Source organism: Macaca thibetana, chromosome 7 (genome assembly GCF_024542745.1).
Source record: "Macaca thibetana thibetana isolate TM-01 chromosome 7, ASM2454274v1, whole genome shotgun sequence".
Lineage (NCBI taxonomy): Eukaryota > Metazoa > Chordata > Mammalia > Primates > Cercopithecidae > Macaca > Macaca thibetana.
Genome location: NC_065584.1, coordinates 33,270,779 through 33,297,907, shown reverse-complemented (window position 1 = coordinate 33,297,907; position 27,129 = coordinate 33,270,779). Strand labels below are relative to the sequence as shown.

At 47.8% G+C, this 27,129-nt stretch overlaps 2 protein-coding genes across 6 annotated transcripts in view; both read left to right on the top strand.

Annotated features, from left to right (window-relative positions):
* The window catches only part of ISCA2 (iron-sulfur cluster assembly 2), a 415,347-nt gene that overhangs the window by 257,418 nt on the left and 130,800 nt on the right, over positions 1-27,129 (top strand). The window lies entirely within an intron of this gene.
* VRTN (vertebrae development associated) lies at positions 15,664-26,344 on the top strand. Its single transcript, XM_050798721.1, has 2 exons — positions 15,664-15,820; positions 23,154-26,344. Exon 2 carries the CDS (start codon positions 23,155-23,157, stop codon positions 25,261-25,263), a length of 2,109 nt encoding a protein of 702 aa, XP_050654678.1. The 5' UTR covers positions 15,664-15,820; position 23,154; the 3' UTR covers positions 25,264-26,344.

The following is a 27,129-nucleotide window of genomic DNA, read 5'->3' as shown; positions in this document are numbered from 1 at the left end:
TTGCAGTGAGCTGAGATTGCACCACTGCACTCCAGCCTGGGTGACAGAGCAAGACTCCATCTCAAACAAACAATAAACCAATTGCTGGGGAGAAACAGCTATTTGTGACCTTGAGTCTGAGATAACTCATAAAGAAGATACTGTTTTCCAAATTTTATAGGTTAACATTCCATGAGCAAAATGGTTAAACTTCCCAATTTAGGTGTATTTTTTTTTTTTTTTTTGAGACGGAGTCTCGCTCTGTTGCCCAGGCTGGAGTGCAGTGGCGCGATCTCTGCTCACTGCAAGCTCCGCCTCCCGGGTTCACACCATTCTCCTGCCTCAGCATCCTGAGTAGCTGGGACTACAGGCGCCCGCCACTGCACCCGGCTAATTTTTTGTATTTTTAGTAGAGATGGGATTTCACCATGGTCTCGATCTCCTGACCTCGTGATCCGCCTGCCTTGGTCTCCCAAAGTGCTGGGATTACAGGTGTGAGCCACTGCTCCTGGCCTTATAGGGGTATTTCTTTATAAATGATATGTATGCACTAATATATTATGTGCCTTGTAAAACACAAATGTAGAAATGGAAAAGAATGAAAGAAAATATATAATCTACACGGAAGTTCTTCTGAGGATCATCTTGCATACTCCCAGGTACATGCAGCCCACCTCTGAGCTCCTTGGTACAGAGGGTGGGTCTGTGGATTGGATTCTGGCAGTAGACAATAGTAGCAGTCTTCACATCACCATTGAATAACTTGAAGAATACAAAGACAAAGAATATGATTCCTGCCTTCAAAGAAATCTAGTAGTGGAGACCTGCATCCAAATAACCATAACACAAAGGCCAGGCGCAGTGGCTCACACCTGTAATCCCAGCATTTTGGGAGGCCGAGGAAGGTGGATCACTTGAGGTCAGAAGTTTGAGACCAGCCTGGTCAACATGGTGAAACCTTGTCTCTACTAAAAATACAAAATTAGCCGGGTGTGGTGGTGCATGCCTGTAATCCCAGCTACTAGGGAGGCTGAGACAGGAGAATTACTTGAACCTGGGAGGCGGAGGGTGCAGTGAACTGACATCATGCCACTGCACTCCGGTCTGGGTGACAGAGCAAGAAAGAACAACCATAACTGGATAATAGAATATGGGAAACCATGTAACCAATGTGTCCAATAACCCTCAGTGGAGATCCAAAGCATGACACAGAAAAAGCAATTCAGTGACAGTAGGTCTAGAGGTGTTAACATAAATGTGGTCCAAGTGCGTACCTCTGATTGGCTAGTTTGATCTAATCACTATTTTAAAATATGACTAATATTAATTGAGCGTTTTGGGTATGATAGTCACTGTACTAAATGCCTGACTTGTATTTCTTTTTTTTTTTTTTTTTTTTTGAGACGGAGTCTCGCTCTGTCGCCCAGGCTGGAGTGCAGTGGCTGGATCTCAGCTCACTGCAAGCTCCGCCTCCCGGGTTTACGCCATTCTCCTGCCTCAGCCTCCCGAGTAGCTGGGACTACAGGCGCCCGCCACCTCGCCCGGCTAGTTTTTTGTATTTTTTTTAGTAGAGACGGGGTTTCACCATGTTAGCCAGGATGGTCTCGATCTCCTGACCTCGTGATCCACCCGTCTCGGCCTCCCAAAGTGCTGGGATTACAGGCTTGAGCCACCGCGCCCGGCCCTGACTTGTATTTCTTCATTTAATCCTTATCACAGTCCTATAAAGAACTTATATTATTCTATCAACATTTTACAGATGAGGAAATTAAGGCTCAGAGAGGTTAACTGGTTCATGCAGTACAGCTGGTATTTAAACCCATGTTTATTCAACTCTAAAGCCAGTGATTTTCATTGCCATTCTATACAGGCTCAGAAATTTTCAATATAGGTGGCCTTAAGCAGTTTCTCCCCTTTTGCAGATGTTCTATTTTTTTTTTTGTGAGACAGGGTCTTGCTCTGTTGCCCAGGCTGGAGTGCAGTGGTGTGGACTTGGCTTACTGCAACCTCCACCTCCTAGGTTCAAGCAATTCTCCTGCCATAGCTCCCCAAGTAGCTAGGATTACAGACACGAACCACCAGGCCCAGCTAATTTTTGTATCTTTAGTAGAGATGGGGTTTCACTATGTTGGCCAGGCTGGTCTCAAACTTCTGACCTCAAGCGATCTGCCTGCCTCAGCTTCCCAAAGTGCTGGTATTACAGGCGTGAGCCACTGCACCCAGTCTCAGATCTTCTTTATTTACAAAAAGAATGCATTATTATGGCAAAAATGCAAACAAAACTGAAGTGTGCAAGGTAAAAAAGCTGGCCAGGTGCGGTGGCTCACACCTGTAATCCCAGCACTTTGGGAGGCAGAGGCAGGCGGATCACCTGAGGTCGGGAGTTTGAGACCAGTCTGGTGAACATGGTGAAACCCCGTCTCTATTAAAAATACAAAATTAGCTGGGCATGGTGGTGCATGCCTGTAATCCCAGCTACTCATGAGGCTGAGGCAGGAGAATTGCTTGAACCTGGGAGGCAGAGGTTGCGGTTAGCTGAGATTCCACCATTGCACTCCAGCCTGGGCAACAAGGGTGAAACTCTGTCTCCAAAAAAAAAAAAAAAAAAAAAAGCCTCTTTCCACAAACCTCTTCTCCAGGGTTTTCCATTAGTTTGCTCCATTTATAGTCTTCCAGACTTCTTTCTACTCACTAAATACACACACACACACACACGTATATAGTAGATAGATTTTTGCAAAAGTGGATTCATAAGATTTATTTAACTCTGAAATCCCACTTTAATTTGGCTATATTTCTGGGTTAGTTCCCATAGATCTATTCACACATCAGTAGTGGGTAATATAATTGACTTAAAATGTTCCCTTCTGGTGAATCACTTGAACCCGGGAGGCAGAGGTTGCGGTGAGCCGAGATCGCGCCATTGCACTCCAATGTGGGCAGCGAGAGCGAAACTCCATCTCAAAAAAAAAAGTTTCCTCTTGGTAATTCTTTTCACTGTTTTCCTCTAGGTGACTCTAGAGGATTGTTCTTTTTCTTTCTCTCCTCTTTTTCTCCTCTCTTCTTACCCCTTTGGCTTTAGATCTTATCTAGATGTTAACAACTCCCACACTTATTTCACTCTTACCTGAACATTTTGTAATCTTCTGTATTTTGAATTTACTTTGAGTTGGGTTTATGCCTATTCAGAACATACTGTCCTTGAGGCATGTATTTTTGTATTTGCTTGTACTGATGAAAAGAAACTCTGGGCCAGGTGCGATGCCTCTCATCCCAGCACTTTAAGAGACTGAGGTGGGTGGATTACTTGAGGTCAGGAGTTTGAGACTAGTCAGTAAACATGGTGAGACCCCGTCTCTACTAAAAATACAAAAATTAGCTGGGCATGGTGGCACATGACTGTAGTCCCAGCTACTTGGGAGGCTGAGGCAGGAGAATTGCTTGAACCTGGGAGGGAGGCGGAGGTTGTAATGAGCTGAGATCGTGCCACTTTAGTCTAGCTGGGTGGCAGAGTGAGACGCTGTCTCAAAAAAAGAAAAAAAAAAAAAAAAGAAAGAAACTCTGGAAGGAAACTAATAAAGGTGGTTGCCTGTGTGTGGTAATGGGGGATGAAAGGAGTTGGGAGTAAACTAAGCCCAAAGATACCAGGCCTGAGAGGAAGAGCAGGGTGATTGGGAGATCCTGAGTTTGGCCTTGGGGTCTTGTTTCCTCTTCATGGGTGAAATAGAGAGGGCTGAAGAAATGCAACAAACTTGGAGGGGGAGGACCACAAGCCCTTGAAACTGCTTCAGGGCCAGCTGTTCCCCTAGTGGGTACCTGTGCCTGTTTCCTTGGAGTGGGAGAAGGGCTGAGTTATTGACAAACCTTCTTCCCTTGCCAGGCAAGTTTCCTGAGGACAGCTGCTCTGTGAAGCCCATTGCCCCAAGGGCACCTATCAAAGACCCTGCAAACAAGCAGATGGTAATCCAGATGACCGATGACATTGTCCATCCCGGGTACCTGGGCTGCCTGCTTTTCCCCGAAGTGGGAGCCTGGCTTGCAGGTAAGTGTCCTTCCCCCTTGCTCCTTTAAAGTGATACTTCACTCCTCAAAGAAAATATTTCATCTTTTTATTGTAAAAGTTATTAAACACACCCAAAATGAAAAATGGTATAATGAACCACTCAGAATGAACAGTATAATGAACGCCTGATCCAAAAAGTATCACATTGTGCCATATATATTCTTTTTATTCCTGATAAAAAAAATCAAATCCCTGACATTTTATTCCTAAATTCTCAAATGTATATCTAAAAGGTTAGAACATTTTCATATGTAACCATCATACTGTTCTCACTCCTAACAAATTTCACATTAATTGCTTCTTATACTCTAATATCCAATCTATACTCACACTTACCCCTAAGTGAAATGACTTACAGCCATGAATAATGTTAGATTGGAGTTGCAAATGACCAGAGAAGCCAGCATCAGCCTGACAGCCCTCTTAGCACAGATCTCTGAGAACCGCCAGTACCCAAGCGTGAGGGGCTCAAGAAATACTTCTTCCTTTCCACAGTAATAGCAAGTCATGGTAGCTCTCATTATGAGCTCTTACCATTGAGAACTTGCTATGCACCTTTCTGTGCTGTCTGGAAGACTGCTCCACTCTTTGTGTGTCTTCCACAGAGCTGAGTATAATGCCTACACAGAGTAGATGTTTAACAAATTGTAATCTGTTTTTTGTTTTAGAGATAGAATCTTGCTCTGTTGCCCAGACTGGAGTGGAGTGGCACAATCACAGCTCACTGAAGCCTCAAACTCCTAGGCTCTAGTGATCCTCCCGCTTCAGCCTCCTGAGTAGCTCGGACTATAGTTGCATGCCATCACATTCAGCTAATTATTTTTATTTTTTTATTTTTATTTTTGAGATCGAGTCTCACTCTGTTGCCCAGGCTGGAGTGCAGTGGCATGATGTCAGCTCAGTGCAACCTCCGCCTCCTGGGTTCAAGCAATTCTTATGCTTCAGCCTCCTGAGTAGCTGGGACTACAGGTATGAGCCACCATGCCTGGCTAATTTTTAGATTTTCAGTAGAGATGAGGTTTCACCATGTTGGCCAGGTTGCTCTCGAACTCCTGACCTCAGGTGATCTGTCTGACTTGGACTCCCAAAGTGCTGGGATTACAAGAGTGAGCCACTGTGCCCAGCCATTTGTTTCTTTTCTTTTTTTTTTGAGACAGGGTCTTACTAGGGTGCCCAGGTTGACTTTGAACCCTGGGCCTCAAATGTTCCTCTTGCTTCAGATCCTCCTAGCTTCAGTAGCTAGGATTACAGGTGTGAACCACTAATTGTAGTTTGAATCGACAATCATATTTCCCTGGTTTTATTTCCGCAGGGACAAGTAGTGATATGGCTGTTTTATCAGATCATTTCATTGACCCTGTAAAGTAGATATCACTTGCCCCATTTCACAGATGAGGAAACTGAGGGTCAGGCTCGTTTAAAGTTCCATAACTAGGAAGTAGGGGAGCTGAGATTCAATTCTGGTTGCTCTGACTCCAGAGTCTGAGAGGTCACCCATCTCTTGGTAATCACCAAGGGACTCTGGTCGGGGAGTAAAGGCCTCAGTCCTGGTTAGAGGCAAAGAGAGGGTAAAGGAGAAGGGTGGAGGAGGGGGAGAAAAAAAGGAAGGAGAAAGAAAGAACAAAAGAAAAAGAAACCAGGGCCGGGCGCGGTGGCTCAAGCCTGTAATCCCAGCACTTTGGGAGGCCGAGACGGGCAGATCACGAGGTCAGGAGATCGAGACCAACCTGGCTAACATGGTGAAACCCCGTCTCTACTAAAAAATACAAAAAACTAGCCAGGCGAGGTGGTGGGCGCCTGTAGTCCCAGCTACTCAGGAGGCTGAGGCAGGAGAATGGTATAAACCTGGGAGGCGGAGCTTGCAGTAAGCTGAGATCCAGCCACTGCACCCCAGCCTGGGCGACAGAGCGAGACTCCGTCTCAAAAAAAAAAAAAAAAAAGAAAAGAAAAAGAAAAAGAAACCAGCTTGGGCATGGTGGCTCATGTCTGTAATCCCAACACTTTGGGGGCCAAGATGGTGGGAGGATCACTTGAGCCCAAGAGTTCTAGACCAGCCTGGGAAAAATAGTGAGACACCATCTCTACAAAACATAAGAAAAAAATTCACTGGGCATGGTGGCACATGCCTGTAGTCCCAGCTACTTGGGAGGCTGAGGTGGGAGGATCGATTGAGCCCAGGATTTTGAGGCTGCAGTGAGCTATGATTGCACTACTGCATTCCAGCCTGGGCAATAGAGCAAGACCCTATCTCTTTTTTTTTTTTTGAGACGGAGTCTCATGCTGTTGCCCAGGCTGGAGTGCAGTGGCGCGATCTCGGCTCACTGCAAGCTCCGCCTCCTGGGTTCACGCCATTCTCCTGCCTCAGCCTCCCGAGTAGCTGGGACTACAGGCGCCCGCCACCGCGCCCGGCTAATTTTTTGTATTTTTAGTAGAGACGGGGTTTCACTGTGGTCTCGATCTCCTGACCTTGTGATCCGCCCGCCTCGGCCTCCCGAAGTGCTGGGATTACAGGCTTGAGCCACCGCGCCCGGCCAAAGCTGTCCATTTAAACATAAACATGGTTAATTACTTCTCTCATTATTTAAAGGAAGCTTTTCTATTGCGTATCTCTTTATTTATTTATTTATTTATTTATTTTGAGACAGAGTTTTGCTCTTGTTGCCCAGGCTGGAGTACAATGGCACCTTCTTGGTTCACTGTACCCTCCGCTTCCCGGGTTCAAGTGATTCTCCTGCCTCAGCCTCCAGGCTAGCTGGGATTACGGGCGCCCAGCATCATGCCCAGCTAGTTTTTGTATTTTTAGTAGAGATGGGCTTTCACCATGTTGGCCAGGCTGGTCTCGAACTCCTGACCTCAGGTGATCCACATGCCTTGGCCTCCCAAAGTGCTGGGATTACAGGCGTGAGCCACCACACCTGGCCGCATGTCTCTTTATAAGTGAAGGATTACCCCCAACTCCTCTGCTTCTGAAATCTGAATTTGGTTCAAAGCAAGGTACATATTAACTAAAGATGTCTACTTGTGGAAGCTGGTTTAGTTATTGCTGGGAAACTGGGATTTTGGTGTTTGAACACCTTAATAACCAGGCCCTTAATTTTGTGACATCTCATCTTGACAGTTTAAATAAAAGGAAATTAAAATTTCCCAAATCCAAAATCCATTAAAGAAAAGACAGATATGTCAGTCTAGGAGTTTGAGATCAGCCTGGGTGTGGTATGCTCCTGCTCCTCAGGAGGCAGAGGCAGAGGCAGAAGAATCCCTTGAACTCAGGAGTTTGAGGCTGCAATGAGCTGTGATTACACTAGTGCACTCCAGCCTGGGTGACAGAGCAAGACCTTGCTTCAGAAAAAAAAAAAAAAAGACAAGACAGATTTGTACCATATCTGTTTGGACTGTGGTTCAAAGTCCAACTAGGAACCACAAATTCAGAAAAAATATTTCTAATTCCTGTCATCAACCAAGGACTGTCTTAATATATCCTACATTTATTTCTGAGGGCTTGTGCAAAATAAAACTATGTATGTATGTGTATGTACATGTATATGTACATACATATGCACACACACACATACATATACAAATGTGTATATATGTATACGTGTGTATACGTGCATACACATGTGAATGTATTTGTGTATGTGTGTGCATATATGTGTACATATATACACACACTGTACAAAGCTCTGACAAATCAATAAGAAAAAGGGCTATAATCCAATAGCAAAATGGGCCTAGGATATTCAAAAGAAAAAACATAAATGGCTTTTTTTTTTTTCCTTGAGACAGGGTCTCACTCTGTCACGCAGACTGGATTGCAGTGGTGTAATCATAGCTCACTACAACCTTGAACTCCTCAGCCTCCCAAGTATTTGGGACCACAGGTACATGCCACTACACCTGGCTAATTGTTTCTTTTTTACTTTTGTGGAGACAGGGTCTCACTGTCTTGCTCAGGCTGGTGTTGAACTCCTGGGCTCAAGTCCTCCTGCCTTGACATCCCAAAGTTCTGGGATTACAGGTGTGAGCCACCACACCAGTCTAAAAGGCTCTTACATATATGAAAAATGCTCTTTTATCATAATTAAAAAATGTAAATTAAAACTATACTGAGAAAAACAACAACAACAAAAAGCTATACTGAGGGAATAATTTTTCACTTATTAGATTGGCAAAGATTATAAAACACTTTGATAACACATTATACTGACAGGGTGGGGAAATTGTACTCTCATACTGTTTTTGGGAAAGAAATTTGGTATAACTTTTTTTTTTTTTTTTTTTTGAGACGGAGTCTGGCTCTGTCGCCCAGGCTGGAGTACAGTGGCCGGATCTCAGCTCACTGCAAGCTCCGCCTCCCGGGTTCACGCCATTCTCCTGCCTCAGCCTCCCGCGTAGCTGGCACTACAGGCGCCCGCCACCTCGCCCGGCTAATTTTTTTTTTTGTATTTTTTAGTAGAGACGGGGTTTCACTGGGTTATCCAGGATGGTCTCGATCTCCTGACCTCATGATCCGCCCGTCTCGGCCTCCCAAAGTGCTGGGATTACAGGCTTGAGCCACCGCGCCCGGCCAACTTTTTTTTTTTGAGACAGAATCTTGCTCTGGAGTCATGCTGGAGTGCAGTGGTGCGATCTTGGCTAACTGCAAACTCTACCTTCCAGGTTCAAGCGATTCCCCTGCCTCAATAGCCCGAGTGGCTGGGATTACAGGCATATGCCACCATACCCAGCTAATTTTTGTAATTTTTGTAGAGACAGAGTTTCACCATGTTGGCCAGGCTGATCTCAAACTCCTTACCTCAGGTGATCCATCCGCCTCAGCCTCCCAAAGTACTGGGATTAGAGGTGTGAACCACCATGCCTGGCTGGCCTGGTATAACTTCTAAGTGGGGAAATTTGCAAGATCTATACAAATTACTATTACACATACAATTTGAAGGTACAGCTATACTTGTACATGTGGAAAATTATGCATGTACAAGCTTACCCACCGTAGCGGGGTTTAATCAGCACAAGATGGAAATGACCTTCATGTTCATCAGAAGACTGGATCCATAAAGCACACCCATGCATTACATGGAGTTCATGCTATCTCTGCTAAAATAGAAGCCACCAGCCACATGTGGCTGTGCAGTATTTGAAATGTGGCTAATCCCAATTGAGATGTGCTTTAAGTGTAAAATGCACGCCAGATTTTGAAGACTTGGTATAAAAAAGGAATGTAAAACATCTCAATAATTTTTTTTTTTGTTTTAAAGATGGATTCTCACTCTGTCACCAGGTTGGAGTACAGTGGCATGATCTTGGCTCACTGCAACCTCCGCCTCCCAGGTTCAAGTGATTCTCCTGCCTCAGCCTCCTGAGTAGCTGGGATTACTGGTGCGTGCCACCATGCCTGGCTAATTTTGTATTTTTAGTAGAGACAGGGTTTCACTATGTTGGCCAAGCTGGTCTCGAATTCCTAACCTCAGGTGATCCACCCGCCTCAGTCTCCCAAAGTGTGGCGATTACAGGCGTGAGCCACTGCATCCAGCCAATTTTTTTTTTTTTTTTTTTTGAGATGGAGTTTCACTCTTATTGCCCAAGCTGGAGTGTCATGGCATGACCTCGGCTCACTGCAACATCTGCCTCCCAGGTTCAAGTGATTCTCCTGCCTCAGCCTCCCGAGTAGCTGGGATTACAGGCATGCGCCACCACGCCTGGCTAATTTTTGTAATTTTGGTAGAGTTGGGGTTTCACCATGTTGGCCAGACTGGTCTTGAACTCCTGACCTCAAGTGATCCACCACCTCAGCCTCCCAAAGTGTGAGGATTACAGGTGTTAACCACTGCGCCTGGCAAAATGATATTTCGATATTGAATTCCTGTCAAAATGGTATATTGTTTTAAAAGAAAATGTATTGTTAATTCATTGCCAATACCTTGGCTCATGCTTGTAATTCCAGTACTTTGGGAGGCTGAGGCGGGAGGATCACGTAAATCCAGGAGTTTGAAACTAGCCTCAGCAATATAGGAAGATCTCATCCCTAGAAAAAATTAAAAAATTAGCCAGGCAAGGTGGTGTGCACCTTGTGGTCCCAGCCACCTAGGAAGCTGGGGAAGGAGGATAACTTAAGCCCCAGAAGTTGAGGCTGCAGGGAACTGTGTTGAAGCCACTGCACTCCAGCCTGGATGACAGAGTAAGACACTCTTAACAACAAAGACACACTAACTTCACCTTTTCCTTTTAACCTTTTTTTTTTTTTAGATGAAGTCTTGCTCTGTTGCCCAGGCTGGGGTGCAATGGCACGATCTCGACTCACTGCAACCTCTGCCTCCTGGGTTCAAGTGATTCTCCAGTCTCAGCCTCCCCAGTAGCTGGGATTACAGGTGTGTGCCACCACGCCTGGCTTCTTTTTTTTTTTTTGTATTTTTGTAGATGCGGGGTTTCACATGTTGGCCAGGCTGGTCTTGAACTCCTGACCTCAAGCAATCCACCCACCTCAGCCTCCCAAAGTGCTAGGATTGCAGGCGTGAGCCACCATACTCGGCCTCCTTTTAACTTTAAAAAATGTGTTTACTGGCTGGGCGTGGTAGCTCATGCCTAGAATCCTAGCATTTGGGGAGGCCAAAGGAGGAGGATCACTTGAACCCAGGAGTTCAAAACCAGCCTGGACAGCATAGCAAGACTCTGGTTTCTACAAAAAATAAAAAAAAAATTAGCCAGGTGTGGTGGTGCCCACCTGTGGTCCCAGCCAGTTGGAGAAGTTGAGATGGGAGGATTGCTTGATCAAGGTCAAGGCTGCAGTGAGCCATGATCATGCCACTGCACTGCAGCCTTGACAGAGCAAGACTATATTTAAAAAAAAAAAAAAAAAAAAAAAGTGTTCACTAGAAAATGTAAAAGTGGCTGGGCACAGTGGCTCACACCTGTAATCCTAGCACTTTGGGAGGCTGAGGTGGGTAGATCACTTGAAGTCAGGCGTTCAAAACCAGCCTGGCCAACATGGTAAAACCCCATCTCTACTAAAAATACAAAAAACTACCGGGGGCATGGTGGTGGGCACCTGTAACCTCAGCTACTCAGGAGGCTGAGGCCGGAGAATCGCTTGAACCTGGGAAGCAGAGGTTGCAGTGAGCTGAGATCGTGGCACTGCACTCCAGCCTGGGCATGAGAGGGAGACACTGTCTAAAAAAAAGAAAAATGTAAAAATATGTGCGTAACCCTCTTTAAATTTCATTGGACAGTCATGGTTCTGGATAAAAAAATAAAGTGAAAAACCGTTCATAAGAGTGTTTAGTAGACTACCATTTGTGCTTTAAAGAAAGGAAAAAAGTTATCTGAGACTTGCTTGTTTATACAGAACCTATCTCTGGAGTGATACACTAGAAACAATATTGGCTGCTTCTTTTTTTTTTTTTTTTTTTTGAGACGGAGTCTGGCTCTGTCGCCCAGGCTGGAGTGCAGTGGCCGGATCTCAGCTCACTGCAAGCTCCGCCTCCCGGGTTTTTTACGCCATTCTCCTGCCTCAGCCTCCCGAGTAGCTGGGACTACAGGTGCCCACCACGTCGCCCGGCTAGTTTTTTGTATTTTTTTTAGTAGAGACGGGGTTTCACCGTGTTAGCCAGGATGGTCTCGAACTCCTGACCTCGTGATCCGCCCGTCTCGGCCTCCCAAAGTGCTGGGATTACAGGCTTGAGCCACCGCGCCCGGCCAATATTGGCTGCTTCTGGAGACAGAAACTGTAGGTAGAGAACACAGCTGAAATTTGAATCCTGATCCTTTTGTAAAATTTTTATTTTTGTTTATTTTTCTTTCTTTTTTTTTTTTTTTGTTGAGACGGAGTCTCACTCTGTCGCCCAGGCTGGAGTGCAGTGGCCAGATCTCAGCTCACTGCAAGCTCCGCCTCCTGGGTTCACGCCATTCTCCTGCCTCAGCCTCCCGAGTAGCTGGGACTACAGGCCCCCGCCAGCTCGCCCGGCTAGTTTTTTGTATTTTTTTAGTAGAAACGGGGTTTCACCATGTTAGCCAGGATGGTCTCGATTTCCTGACCTCGTGATCTGCCCGTCTCGGCCTCCCAAAGTGCTGGGATTACAGGCTTGAGCCACTGCGCCCGCCTTGTTTATTTTTCATTTATTTTTTGAGACAGGCTGTTGCTCTGTTGCCCAAGCTGAAGTGCAATGGCACAATCTTGGCTCACTGCAGCCTTCACCTCCTGGGCTTAATCGATCCTCCTGCCTCAGCCTCTGAGTAACTAGGATCACAGGTGCATACCACCATACCTGGCTAATTTTAAAATTTTTGTAGAGATGGGAGCTTCTTGTGTTTGCCCAGGCTGGTATCAAATTCCTGGGCTCAACCGATCCTTCTGCCTTGGCCTCCCAAAGTGCTGGGATTACAGACATGAGCCACTGTACCTGCCTTTTTTTTTTTTTTTTTTTGAGATGGAGTTTCACTCTGTCTCCCAGGTTGAAGTGCAGTGGCACAATCTCAGCTCACTGCAACCTCCGCCTCCCAGGTACAAGCAATTCTCCTGCCTCAGCCTCCAGAGTAGCTGGGATTATGGACACCTGCCACCATGCCTGGCTAATTTTTATATCTTTAGTAGAGACAGGGTTTCACCATGTTGGTGAAACACCCAATCTGCACCCTGCCTATTATTATTTAGTCAAAAATGTTTTTAAAATTGTTTAACATAAAATGAAAATATCCTTGGCCAGGCACGGTCGCTCACACCTGTAATCCCAGCACTTTGGGAGGCCGAAGTGGGTGGATCACCTGAGATCAGGAGTTCGAGACCACCCTGGCCAACATGGCGAAACCCTGTCTGTACTAAAAATACAAAAATTAGCTGGGCGTGGTGGCAGGGGCCTGTAATCCCAACTACCGTGGAGGCTGAGGCAGGAGAATCGCTTGAACCTGGGAGTTGGAGGTTGTAGTGAGCTGAGATTGTGCCACTGCATTCCAACCTAGGCAACAAGAGCAAAACTCCATCTCCAAAAAAAAAAAAAAAAAAAAAAAAGAAAAAGGAAAAGAAAAGAAAAGAAAAGGAAAAAGAATTAAAAAAAAGAGAAAAAAACAAAGAAAAAACAAAAGAGAAGCTAGAAAAATAAACACGTATATATGCACATAAAAAGATGAAAATGGGTTGGGCATGGTGGCTCGCACCTGTAATCCCAGCAATTTGGGAGGCCAAGGCAGGAGGATTTGAGCCCAGGAGTTCGAGACCAGTCTGGACAACATAGGGAGACCCTGTTTCTACTTAAAATATATATATATATTATCTGGGCGTGGTGGCGTGTGCCTGTTGTCCCAGCTCCTCGGGAGGCTGAGGTGGCAGGATCACTTGAGCTCGGAGTTTGAGGTTGCATATGAGCTATGATCTCACCATTTCACCCCAGCAGCAACAGAGTGAAACCCTGTGTCAAAAAAAGAAAAGAAAAGAAAAAAAAAAGATGAAAATGCATAGCAAAAGGACTGGCAGATGGGCATAGTGGGGGGAATGTGTTGGGTATGGAAAAAGGGCTTGCTTACCTACTCTTTTTTTTTTCCTTTGTTTTTGAGACAGGATCTCACTCTTTCACCCAGGCTGGAGTGTAGTGGTGCAGCGGTGCCATCATAGCTCACTGCAGCTTCTACCTTCTGGACTCAAGCAATCCTCTGGCCCCAGCCTTCCGAGTAGCTGGGACTATAGGCATGCACTACCACACCTGGCCATTTTATTCTGTATTATTTGAATCTTTCATAAAGAGAATGCTTAACTTGTGTAATTCTGAGAAAAATGGACTGGATTAGAAAAAAATATACTGAGATGTTAACAATAGCTGTCTTTAGATAATGGGATTATAGGTAATTTTTCTACCTTTTACTTTACTTTCAAAAAATTTCCCAATTATTCTATAAATAACACTCTTACTTTTGTAATGGAAAAGCCAACAAACCTTTTTGTTTTTTTGCTACTTTCTTTTTTAAAAACACTTCGAAAGATTCCATTAGCCTTTAAAAAATTTTTAAATTATCTTCATTGCTTTTTAAAATGATAGCAAGTAATGTAGATGTTTTTATAAACTGTCAAACAGCACAGAAAGAACACAGTGTGGAAAGAAAAGGTATTTCGTAATTCCATCTCCTTCTATGAGATAACCACTATTCTCTAAAACTTTAAAAATACAGCATATTTATATTAAGAGTTTAAAAATAATTTCAAATTAACTGGAAAGGCTGAGAACTGGAATACACTTTCTTTGTACCAAGCGGAGTTCTAAATGTTTTAAATTTATCATCTCAGGAATTTACCCAATGACTCTCTGGGGTAGATGTTATACCCCATTAACCACAAAGTCAGGCTGGGAGGGGTTGAACAATTTGCCTAAAGCCACACTCTAGTAAGGGGTAGGATTGGCATTCAAACCCAAGTCCAAGACATCCGCTAAGCCACAGCCTCAGGCCACTGCCATCATGGTGGGTGGGGCGGGTGTGATTATGTTGCAGGAACTGGACTTGAGTTCAAGTCTGACAGCCCTTCTTCCAGTGCCCCTGGGAAAGGGTGTTTAGTGAAGGACTTTTTGCTTTTGGTGATAAGTGTGGAGCTGTGATTGAGAGAGGAGAAAATGATAATAGTGGAGCTGGAGCATAACGGATACTTGAGGGCATTTTACAGTGGTTGCCAGGGGAAAGACAGCACGGAGGAGTGATGGGTGGAATTGGAAAGAAGCAGCTAGCTACAGTACTCCAAAGGGTTAAAGCCAGGCTGGAAAGCCCCTGGGGGGTAGGGGGGAAGCTGCCACCAAGGCTGCAATCCTGAGGCCTTCACCTCCCCCATCAGCAGGGGCTGGACTGGTTCCTCCTGGGATTATTTGAGGCCCCTGGGCCCTAGGTGAGCCATGGGGGAGGGACCGAAGCTGCAGGTACTGCATGCCCCCACCTTCCAGTTGGGCTCAGTAAGTTAGGTGCCCTAGGATAGGCCCCCTGGCTCCTGACAGATGCAGTTCTGGCCCAGGCTTGCTTTGGGAATGAGAGGTGTTGAGCCTCAAGCCTGGGGGATGCTCAGATAATGGAGAATGGTGGAGATGCAGCCTTTAGAGAAAGTGGGGACTTCCTGGATGGGAAAGGAGCCTGCACCATGATGGGGCGGTGAGTAGCTCTTCAGTCTGCCTGGTTCTCCCTGTCTTACAGGACCAGGGTCGGTGAGAGCTGCCTCACAAAGAGATGCATTTTGAGGGTTCAGAGAGCCTCAAGGTATTTCTCTTAAGCAATCATCCATAGCTAGTTTCTGGGCCCCAGCTTTGCTCTCTTCCACCTCCCCTGCAAGCCTGGCCACAGACTTTCTTCCCCTAGGTCTTTCGATCTGAACCTTCTCCTCCCCTTCACTCCCCTCCCCCCAAACTCTTTGGAAATCTTTCAACTTTCTTTCAAGTTTTCTCTGGGCAGTTTGGGGTTTGTTTCAGAGCTGGGTCAGGGCGCTTTAACACCCCCAGCTGGGGAGAGTGGATGACAATAGCTGCTATCACTTTACCATTGGAAGTGACCCCCGAATTTGCACTTCTTTCATCTTGGTACAGAGCACTTGAGGGTGGGCGATTTCCTGGGGGGAGTGGCTTAAGCCGCTTCCCCACCGGCCAGTTGGCTGTAGACGGTCCATGCTCAATGGTCCTCTACAGATATGAAACTGGTTCTGGAGTGAGACGAGCTCGTCTGGGGACGCTGTCTGAGAAGGCCTTTCCCCACAGGGTGACTTAAATGTTCCAGGCTGGAAGGTGGAGCGAGAAGTGGATGCCCCCAGGGCTCTGGGTCACCCTCCAGGTCAGTAAACCAGCGAGTTTCCTCAAAACTAGGAAGGGTGGGGGTGCCCTGTACAGTTTGGAGGCTCCAGCGGGGTCAGGGATGATCTCGGGACCCTACGGGGCCCAGGTCAAGGACTGACCACGTGAAGATGCTATGTGGTGTGTGTGTGTCTGGGTGTGTATGTAGAGGGAGAGGACGCATTGTTTCAAGTTCTCTTTCTCCCCACCCCCACCTCCACCTCCAGCCCTGTCCCCACCCCCACCCGTCTGCCTATCTCCCTTCCCCACCCTCCACAATGGTCTGGCCTCGGTCCCTCCCCAGGTTCCCGGAGCTTCTCAGGCTGGATCCCTTGTCCCTGCAGCCCCAGACCTGCCAGCTCCCTCTTTTGCCACTCATTGCCTCCTGGCACCTTAAGGGGCAACCAGGATCCTGTGCTGCTTCCCCTTGTGGGCTGCACTCTCCCTCCCTTCCAAACACGTGGTCCAGTAGAGCAACTGAACTGGGCTGGATTGACTTGGTGGCCTCAGGCCCACCCTTGTGACCCAAGGTGCAGCCACTACCCTTGGTGGTGGGAATTTCCTTGGGAAGTCGCAGCCCAAAGGCTTGGCTGCCACCAGCCAACCCTGGCAGCTGCTCTTGCCTGGCTGGGCCTCCAGGGCCACCGGGGAGGGAGCCAAGATGGCTGGCGCTCCCTTAGGCCCTGGCAGGGTGCAGCCTGTGCAGTCGGGCTAGTGTGGCCAGGCCAGGGAGGGCAGGGCAGAGAGGCACGGAGCAAGGCTGGGTGAGGAGTCAGCCATCCAGGGGAGAATCAAACCCACAACCTTACTGAGACCTGTGTGGGCCATGTGCGGGTTGACGATAGAGAACACAGCGCCTGCTTTGGGAGGGAGAGGAAGAAAAGGGAGGGCTGAGAACACGGGATCCATGGTAAGCTAGAGCCCAGGATGAGGCTGGTGGGGAAGGAGTTTGTTCTAAAGACCAGGCCAGCCCCATAACAGCAGATCTCTTGCCCCTCCATCCCTTGGCCCACCCAGATCCCTGGCTCACTGCTAAGACGCAGGGGACAAGAGGCCAGACCTGGGTTCTGAGACCCCATCTGCTTGAAATAAAGAATGGGAGAGCGGGGAGGCTGACCTTGGTGAAGGCGAGGCTGTGAGTGCCCTGCAGAGTAGCCTGTGGCCATTCATTCATTCCTTGGCTTTACTGGTGCTAAGATCCTGGCTGGATGCCTCTGGATGTCCTGCCTTTACCCCCTCCCTTCTAATCTCAAGCAAGAGGAGGGGAGAGCCTGTGCAATCCAAGGGCGCCTTGCCTCCTTGGTTTCATACCTTTTTAGATCACTTCTAAGAGTTGTGGGGGCCAGGGCAGGCCAGCTGGGCAAAGTCCATAGATTAGCTATCACTTTTTGCACCTCCTTCCCTGAATGCACCTGGCAACCGGCCTGTCTGCTTTGCATTGCACTTCTAGGAAGAGAGCCATTGCCAAAAAGACTGTTGCACCTGAACCCCATCATCAATTGTCTACTTAAGCGTGATAGGCTTCCCCGTGCAGCCCCTACCCTTTCCACACGGCCCTATTCTCTGGTGGGCCAATCCATCTGTGGGTTGGGGGTGAGTGTGGAGCTGATTTTCCTTAAGCTTTTGAGGAAGCCAGAAGTGGGGTATCACATACTTGTACCTCGTACCTCTTTGGGGAAGAGGAAGGAATGAGATTGGGTGGAGCCGGGTGGAACTGGGCCCGGAAAGAGTAGATAGGGTGGGACGAGGAGGGTGGGGAAGGGTGGGGACTGTGCAAGAGGAAGTGTGGCATATCTGGACGTTGTGTTGGAAGGTATCTGGACACTGCTGCATGAATTCAGGCAAGTCGACTTTACCTTTCTGGACCTCAATTTCCTTATCTGTAAAATGGCCAACTTTGTCTCAAAGTCCTAAAAATCCGTATGTTTGTGGATCCGTTGCATGAGGAGAATTTTGGGTGATGGAATTATAGTGGTTAGAAGGGGAGCTTGAGGGTCAGGCTGCTTAGACTTTGTAGCTTTTAAAAGCTGTGTGGTCTTGGGAAAGCTACTTAATGTAAACTCGGAGACTCCAGGTGTGAACTCAGACTAAGGATCCTGTAGATAGTGTAGGTGTGATAGATTGTAGTTCACATGGAAGGAAGGTGAGAACCACATATAAACAAAATTACCTCTGAAAACCCTGAACTCCAAATGCTTAAGGGTGAAAAGCTGGCAGATACTTGTTAACACTCGGGGGAACATCATGCTCTGCTCAGGAAATCGGCTAATTGCGTGTAAGGGTGTAAAAAATCATCCACACAGCTTCAATATATTGTTCCGTCTTGTTTTTCCTGAGATTTTGGTTGAATTACCTAGTTAAATGCACATAGGAAGCAGTCAGTAAATGGTGGCTATTTTCCTAATTTTGTTTACAAAGTATCTAGCCAAACGCTCATTTGTATGCAGCTGTAAAATAGCATTCAACAAGTGACATCATGCAAGAGAAACAAAAACCCAACATCTTGCTTGTTGACATGATTGTCTGCCAAAATGAAAAAGCTTGTCTAGGTGTACACGGTTTGTTCTTCAGGGTTCATTTTTAAAAAATTGTATAATGTAAGTGCTGTCTTTACTCAGGACTGATATGGTTTATTTCCTGAATCCAAAGAAAAGTAATAGTTTTCTTTTTAAAGTAAATATAAAAGGCATAAAAGTTGACAGATTAATAAAAACCAGCTTCTAGAGTTAAATCATATGGTACAAATAGAAATAAGGTGAGAGGTTATACCAGATTTGTTATACACATTTTAAAGAAATCTACAGCCTAGAAATTTTATCCAAAGGTGATTCTGATTACCAATGTTTGTTTTTTTCATTTTTATTTTGTGTTTTTTCTGTTGTTGTTGGTTTTTTTTTTTGAGACAGAGTCTCACTCTGACACCGGGCTGGAGTGCAGTGGCATAGTCTTAGCCCCCTGAGGCTCAGGTTATCCACCTCAGTGTCCTGAGTAGCTGAGACTACAGGCACGTGCTACTGTGCCAGGCAATTTTTTTTTTCATAGAAATGGGGTTATGTTATGTTGCCCAGGCTGGTCTCAAACTTCTAGGGCTCAAGCTATCCGCCCACTTCAGCCTCCCAAAGTTCTGGGATTACTGGCGTGAGCCACTGCACATGGGCTGATGAACAATTTTTAAACAACTTTCCTTCTTTGATTATCAAGTAAAATTCTGGTGGGTGTTCCCTCAGTACTTTTTAATTTTTATTTTTGAGACAGAGTCTCGCTCTGTCGCCAGGCTAGAGTACAGTGGTGCGATCTCGGCTCACTGCAACCTCCGTCTTTTGGGTTCAAGCGATTCTCCTGCCTTAGCCTCCCAAGTAGCTGGGACTACAGGCACAGGCCACCATGCCCAGCTAATTTTTTTTTTTTTTTTGTATTTTTAGTAGACACGGGGTTTCACCATATTGGCCAGGGTGGTCTTGATCTCTTGACCTCGTGATCCGTCTGCCTCGGCCTCCCAAAGTTCTGGGTTGAGCCACCACCACGCCTGGCCTCAGTACTTTTAATTTTTTAAAAAAATTTTATACTAAATTACAATTTGCATTCATACATTCCTTTCAAATGTAGCTGTTTTGTTTTGTTTTGCTTTTTTGGGGACAGTCTACTCTATTGCTCAGGCTCAAGTGCAGTGGCATGATCATAGCTCACTGCAATCTCAAACTATGCTCAAGTGATCTTCCTGCCTCAGCCTCCCAAAGTGCTGGGATTATAGGCGTGTGCCACCACACCTGGCCTTAAGTATACAGTTTGATGAGCTGAAAAATGTATATACACAAACACCGTTTTTAAACCTAAGGCTCATTCACCTAGAACAATTTATTGAACTCTGAGAACAAGTTTAATCTGAGAACCCGGTCTGAGAAACCAGAAAGGATAATGTTCCCTCTTCTAATTTAAAAACAATGTCTATGAAGGAATACCACTCTGCTTTGCAACTGAACAATAAAAACATACCCGTAATCGATATGATTAGTTTTGTGTTGAAAGGTGGTTAATGGTTTAAACAGGAGATGAATAACAGACCCTAAAGAGCATTTGGGGCCAGGCATAGTGGCCAACATCTGTAGTCTCAGCACTTTGGGAGGCCAAGGTGGGTGGATCACCTGAGGTCAGGAGTTTGAGACTGTGAGACCACCCTGGCCGACATGGTGAAACCCCATCTCTACTAAAAATACAAAAATAAGCTGGGCATGGTGGCATGTGCCTGCCACCACAGAGGAATAATGACTCAGGAGGCTGAGGCAGGAGAATGGCTTGAACCCTGGGGGCGGAGGTTGTAGTGAGCGAAGAATGTGCTACTGTACCCCAACCTGGGTGACAGAGTGAGATTCTGTCTCAAAAAAAAAACAAAAAACAGGTTGTGCACATGTACCCTAGAACTTAAAGTATAATTAAAAAAAAAAAGAAAAAGCGTTTGGTTTCAACTAGCTTGTATTGTGACCTTGGGCAAATCAAGTTAACTTCAATTGCCTCAGTTTCCTCACCTGTAAATTGAGGGTAATGGTAGTACTTAAAGTATCAGTGTCAGGATTAGGACAGTGCATGGCAAATAGTAAATGCTTGGTGAATCATAGTTATTAGATCTTGGTGCAGTGAATAGATTGTTGCTGTTCCTTTGAAAAGGCTGTTTTTGTTCTAGGGCAGCACTTCTCAAACTTTTTGGTTTCAGGACTCCTGTACAGTCTGAAGACCCTGAAAACCTTTTGTTTATGTAGCTTATATCTACCAATGTATATTGTATATAAAATCAAAACTGAGAAATAAATAAAAAAACCTGTTATACAGTAACAAATAATCATTTTTATGAAAAGTGACATTTCCAGAGCAAAAAAAACTACCTATTTTTTTTTTTTTTTTTTATTTTGAGATGGAGTCTCACTCTGTCGCCAGGCTGGAGTGCAGTGGTGCCATCTTGGCTCGTTGCAGCCTCTGCCTCCTGGGTTCAAGCAGTTCTCCTGCCTCAGCCTCCTGAGTAGCTGGGACTACAAGCACCCGCCACCATGCCCGGCTAATTTTTGTATTTTTAGTAGAGATGGGGTTTCACCACGTTGGCCAGGATGGTCTCGATCTCCTGACCTCGTGATCCACCCACCTTGACCGCCAAAAGTGCTGGGATTACAGGCGTGAGCCACTGCGTCCAGCCCCATGGGTTTCTTTTGTACTTTGAATGATTCTTCTACAAGTGCATGACTTTGTAACAGCACCCATTGGCTATTTGGGAAATGTTCACTGAGTGATGTAGATCTTTAGTGGAAACAATTGACAATTCATTATACAGCATAAAAAATTATATTTGTTAGGGCTGGCATGATGGCTCACGCCTGTAATCCCAAGCACTTTGGGAAGCTGAGGCGGGCAGATCACTTGAGGTCAGGAGTTTGAGACCAGCCTGGCCAACATGGTGAAACCTTGCTTCTACTAAAAATACAAAAATTAGCTGGGCATGGTGGCATGCACCTGTAATCCCAGCTACTCGGGCAGCTGAGGCAAGCAAATTGCTTGAACCGGGGAGGTAGAGGTTGCAGCCAGTTGAGATTGTACCACCGCACTCCAGCCTGGGCGACAGAACGAGACTCAGTCTCAAAAACAGACAAAACAAAACAAAACATTTGTTTATGTCACCACTGATCTCATTAGAAAAATCTTTGGATATTAGGAAGCTATTAAGATCACTGTAATGGATATAGGTTTCCCAAAATTGGAATTTTCAAATGGAAGCTCATAATTTTTTATTGGTAGCAAATAGTTGTTTCCCTTGAAATGACAGGTTCATTTCATTCATTTTTGAGAAAATATCTGCCAAATATATCCGAATCTGAATGACCAGTGTTTATTAGACTTTCTTTCAAGTAAAAATTTTACATCATGCTAAAGGGAGCTAATTTATCAGAAAAGCAGAACAATCATCCAGTGGAGACATTCATCGTACCTGGGGTTGCAGCAAGCGTGTTATGAGTATGACCCATTTGATTACACCCAGTATTGAAAAAGACATGTACTTAAGGATCATGGTTTTCTTTCTTTACTTTTTTTAAAAAATAGCATCGTTTATATTTATTTATTTGAGACAGAGTCTCGGTCTGTCACCCAGGCTTGAGCACAGTGGCACGATCCCTACTCACTGCGGCCTCCACCTCCCAACTTCAAGTAATTCTCGTGCCTCAGCCTCCTGAGTAGCTGAGATTACAGGCGCGTGCCACAATGCCTGGCTAACTTTTTCTTTTTTTTGTATTTTTAGTAGCGATGGGGTTTCACCATGTTGGCCAGGCTGGTCTCGAACTCTTGACCTTAAGTGATCCGCCTGCCTCAGTCTCCCAAAGCGCATGAGCCACCGCACCTGGCCTCTCTTTTTTTTTTGAGACAAGGTCTCACTCCTGTCACCCAGGCTGGAGTGCAGTGGTGCGAGCATTGCTCACTGCAGCCTCGGATTCCCAGACTCAGATGATCTTCCTGCCTCAGCCTCCCAAGTAGCTGGGACTATAGGCACATGCCACCATGCCCGGCTAATTTTTGTATTTTTTGTAGAGATGGCATTTTGCCATGTTGCTCAGGCTGGTTTCGAACTCCTGGACTCAAGCAGTCCACCCACCTCAGCCTCCCAAAGTGCTGAGATTACAGGCATGAGCCACCACGCCCAGCCAACATCCCTTTATTGTCTCATTTATGCCCGGAACAACTCAATCAAGCACATTCTATTAATTTTTTTTCCCCTTTTGGAGGCAGTCTCACTTTGTCGTGCAGGCTGGAGTGTAGTGGCTTGATCTCAGCTCACTGCAACCTCTGCGTCCTGGATTTAAGTCATTCTCCTGCCCTAGCCTTCAGAGTAGCTGGGATTACAGGCTCCCGTCACCATGCCTGGCAAATTTCTGTATTTTCAGTAGAGACGGAGTTTCACCATGTTGGCCAGGCTGGTCTCAAACTTCTGACCTCAAGTGATTCACTTGCCTTGGCCTCCCAAAGTGCTAGGATTACAGGTGTGAGCCACCGTGCCTGGCCTATAATGCAGATTTTAAAACCCCATTCCCATTTTATAGAAAATGAACAGAAGCATAGACAGGTTAAGTGACCCAAGGTGACCAAGCTTATGTCAGAGCCAGGATTCAAAGCCACGTTCCAGAGACCACACTTTTCCTCAATACCATTCAGTGATGAACCAATCCCGTCTGTTCTGGGAGGATAGGAGCAGATAGACATTACCTTTTACCAGAAAGTGCAGGAGTGGACAGGGCACCTTTGTTAGTCATCATCTGGGCACTTCGACCTGACCACTGCCCCTCTATCTTTTGCCCTGGCAGGATGACTTCTCGGAATCAGTTGGTGCAGCGGGTGCTGCAGGAGCTGCAGGAGGCAGTGGAGTGCGAAGGCCTGGAGGGTCTTGTAGGTGCTGCCCTAGAGGCCAAGCAGGTCCTGTCTTCCTTCACTCTTCCCACCTGCCGGGAGGGAGGCCCTGGCCTCCAGGTGCTGGAAGTGGACTCGGTGGCCCTGAGCCTGTATCCCGACGATGCTCCACGGAACATGCTGCCGCTGGTGTGCAAGGGCGAGGGCAGCCTGCTGTTCGAGGCGGCCAGCATGCTGCTGTGGGGTGACGCGGGCCTCAGCCTGGAGCTGCGGGCCCGCACAGTGGTGGAAATGCTGCTGCACAGACACTACTACCTCCAGGGCATGATCGACTCCAAAGTGATGCTGCAGGCCGTGCGCTACTCCCTGTGCTCTGAGGAGTCCCCTGAGATGACCAGCTTGCCCCCCGCCACGCTGGAGGCCATCTTCGATGCTGACGTCAAGGCCTCCTGCTTCCCCAGCAGCTTCTCCAACGTGTGGCACTTGTATGCTCTCGCCTCTGTGCTCCGGCGGAACATCTACTCCATCTACCCCATGCGCAACCTCAAGATCCGGCCCTATTTCAACCGTGTCATCCGGCCCCGCCGCTGCGACCACATGCCCTCCACGCTGCACATCATGTGGGCTGGTCAGCCCCTCACCAGCCACTTCTTCCGCCACCAGTACTTTGCCCCTGTGGTGGGGCTGGAAGAGGTGGAGGCTGAAGGTGCTCCTGGCATGGCCCCAGCTCTTCCAACCCTGGCCCCACTGTCATCGCCGGCCAAGACCCTGGAGCTGCTCAACCGCGAACCTGGCCTCAGCTACTCTCACCTGTGTGAGCGCTACAGCGTCACCAAGAGCACCTTCTACCGCTGGCGGCGGCAGTCCCAGGAGCACCGGCAGAGGGTGGCTGCCCGCTTCTCCGCCAAGCACTTCCTGCAGGATAGCTTCCACCGGGGGGGCGTCGTGCCGCTTCAGCAGTTCCTCCAGCGGTTCCCCGAGATCTCCCGCTCAACCTACTACGCCTGGAAGCATGAGCTGCTGGGCTCTGGCACCTGCCCGGCCCTGCCCCCCAAGGAGGTGCTGGGCATGGAGGAGCTAGAGAAGCTGCCAGAGGAGCAGGTGGCTGAGGAGGAGCTGGAGTGCTCAGCACTGGCGGTGTCCAGCCCTGGAATGGTCTTAATGCAGCGGGCCAAGTTGTACCTGGAGCATTGCATTTCCCTGAACACACTGGTACCCTATCGCTGCTTCAAACGTAGGTTCCCTGGCATCTCACGGTCCACCTATTACAATTGGCGGCGAAAGGCCCTCCGGAGGAACCCCAGCTTCAAGCCAGCACCAGCCCTCTCTGCTCCTGGGACTCCCCAGCCAGCATCTGTTGGGGAAGGGGCTGTAATTCCTTGGAAGAGTGAAGCAGAAGAGGGGGCAGGGAAGGCCACGGATGAGGAGCCTCCCACCCCCCAGGAGCTCCTGCCACTAAGGATGCCCCTGTCCCGTTGGCAGAGGCGTCTGCGCAGGGCTGCCCGCAGGCAGGTGTTGAGTGGGCATCTCCCTTTTTGCCGCTTCCGCCTCCGCTACCCCAGCCTGTCACCTTCTGCCTTTTGGGTCTGGAAGAGTCTTGCTCGGGGTTGGCCCAGAGGCCTGTCCAAACTCCAGGTGCCAGCCCCCACCTTGGGCAAAGGAGGTCAGGAGGCTGAGGAGAAGCAGGAGGAGGAGGCTGGCAGGGATGTGACAACTGTGATGGCCCCACCTGTGAGGGCTTCTTCAGAAGATGCAGAGGGAGGGCCTTCCAGAGAGGGGGCCCTGCAAGAGGGGGCCACAGCCCAGGGCCAGCCCCACAGTGGGCCCCTGCTGAGCCAACCTGTGGTGGCAGCAGCGGGTGGGAGGGATGGCCGGATGCTGGTAATGGACATGATCGCTACCACGAAGTTTAAGGCCCAGGCCAAGCTGTTCTTGCAGAAGCGCTTCCAGTCCAAGAGCTTCCCCTCCTACAAGGAGTTCAGTGCCCTCTTCCCCCTCACTGCCCGCTCCACATACTACATGTGGAAGCGAGCCCTCTATGATGGCCTCACCCTGGTAGATGGCTGACAGGGAGGTACAAAAGGGGCTGGGAGGAAGGGGGACCAGTTTGGAGAAGGTCAGGGACCGGAGCTGACCCCAGGCTTGGCCAGGATGTCCTTTGCTCTGGGTCCCACAGTGTCTACCCTAAGTCCGAGGGTATATTTGTGTTATTTTCTGGCTCCAGGACAGAGTGCCAGAAATCAGCCCTCTGGTCTCCTGTAGGAAGCTGTGGGACCAGAGATGTTCTCTTTGGTTGTTTGCTGGTCACATTTTTACTGTTATGATTTAGTTTTTGGTTTTGATTTGAGTGGGTTGGCTGGCCCCCTTGCTGGAGTTGGAAACCGTATGTATGTCAGGGGGTTTAGAGGGGGGTTGCTTAGCTAGAGCTGCTTTCAGCTTTTCCTGGGGACAAAAGGAGCATCATAGCATGGTTATCGGTCCCACTGGGCAGAACATAGATCTTCAGTTTCTTTTGGGGGTTGGCATCCTCTTTACTCAGTTGTTTCCCGAACATTAGGCTCAAATATGGGGGCCAGATGTGGTGGCTTATGCCTGTAATCCTAGCACTTTGGGAGGCCAAGGCAGGAGGATCACTTGAGGCCAGGAGTTAGAGACCAGCCTCGGCAATGTAGTGAGACCCCCTCTCTTGGAGGAAAAAAAAAAAAAAAAAAACAAACGTGGAGCTGATCAGCAGCTTGTGCCTGGCATCCCCAAGGGAGAAAGTGCCAGGTTCAGCATGAGTAGCAGCAGGGATGTATAGGAAGAACCACAGCTGGCATTGAGGCGCCAGAGATCACTGAGGGGCTGGCCTGTCCCCTGCAAGGAGCGTGGTACCAGGTGGGGCAAGGCTGGGAGGAGATGCAGGCTCTGGGGGTTATAGCCCAGAGTCTCTGCTTGCGGGTGCTTGATCCACCTGCTGGGACCCTGCAGTCCTCTGCCAGCCTGGCTGGCTGTTGGGGATTCCATCTTTCTGCTGAGCGTCTCCTTGGAGCTGGAGGCCCATCTTCAGTGAGGGATCACAAAGCGGCCAGGCAGGTGGGAGACTGAGTTTGCCTTGTCCGAGATTAAAGTTTGAAAACCGAAGAAATAAAGTGATGTGGTGCCCACAGTGCTTGGTCTCTGGTATTTGTTTTGCCAGGATGTGATTGCCCATTCCCTTGCTCCCCTTTGGTTTAAGGGGACAAGAGTGACCTCTGTCTCTTGATGGGACACACTCAGGTCTAGGGCTTGGGGGATGAAAAGAGTTATTCTGGGGACTCTGAATTGGATCTAGAAGTGACCTTGGGTGCTTTTCCAGCTGAAGGGTGGGGCTCTGGCTACCTGGAAATGCCCTCCCTCCCATGGGAGAAACCTGGCCTTCCCAGTGGGGAAGGGGCTGCTGCCACCACAGGCTGGCTTGAAAGGGGCCCACTGTGAGGCTGGCCCTGGGCCATGGAGGCCAGGCCAGCACCTGGAGTCAAATCTGTGCCAGGCATTCTATTTGGTCCTTGCAATGTTCTCAGGCAGGTAGGCCCAGTCACAGATAAGGACACAGCCTTACAGTGGCTAATTTGCATGCTCCCTCTGCCTGGTGGGACAAGGGTGAAGGCAGGGATGTAATGGGAGCGTTAAGCCCAGGCCTTTGCCTGTTTGGTGAGGGAGGAATCATTAGGGAAGAAGTTCCCTTAGGCCCTTCTCCTCCTGTCTAGGTTTCCTGCAGTGGTTGGCATCCTTGTACTCCTGGGGAGTCATTCTCGCCTCTGCTTTTTATTCACCCCACATCCAATCCATCAGCAAGTCCTATTGATGCTGACTCCAAATGATACCCAGAACCCTCTCTCCATCTGCTGCCATTGTCTCTGCTGGCGCACATCGGAGCTTCCTACCCCATCTCCCTGCTTCCCTGCTTCCACT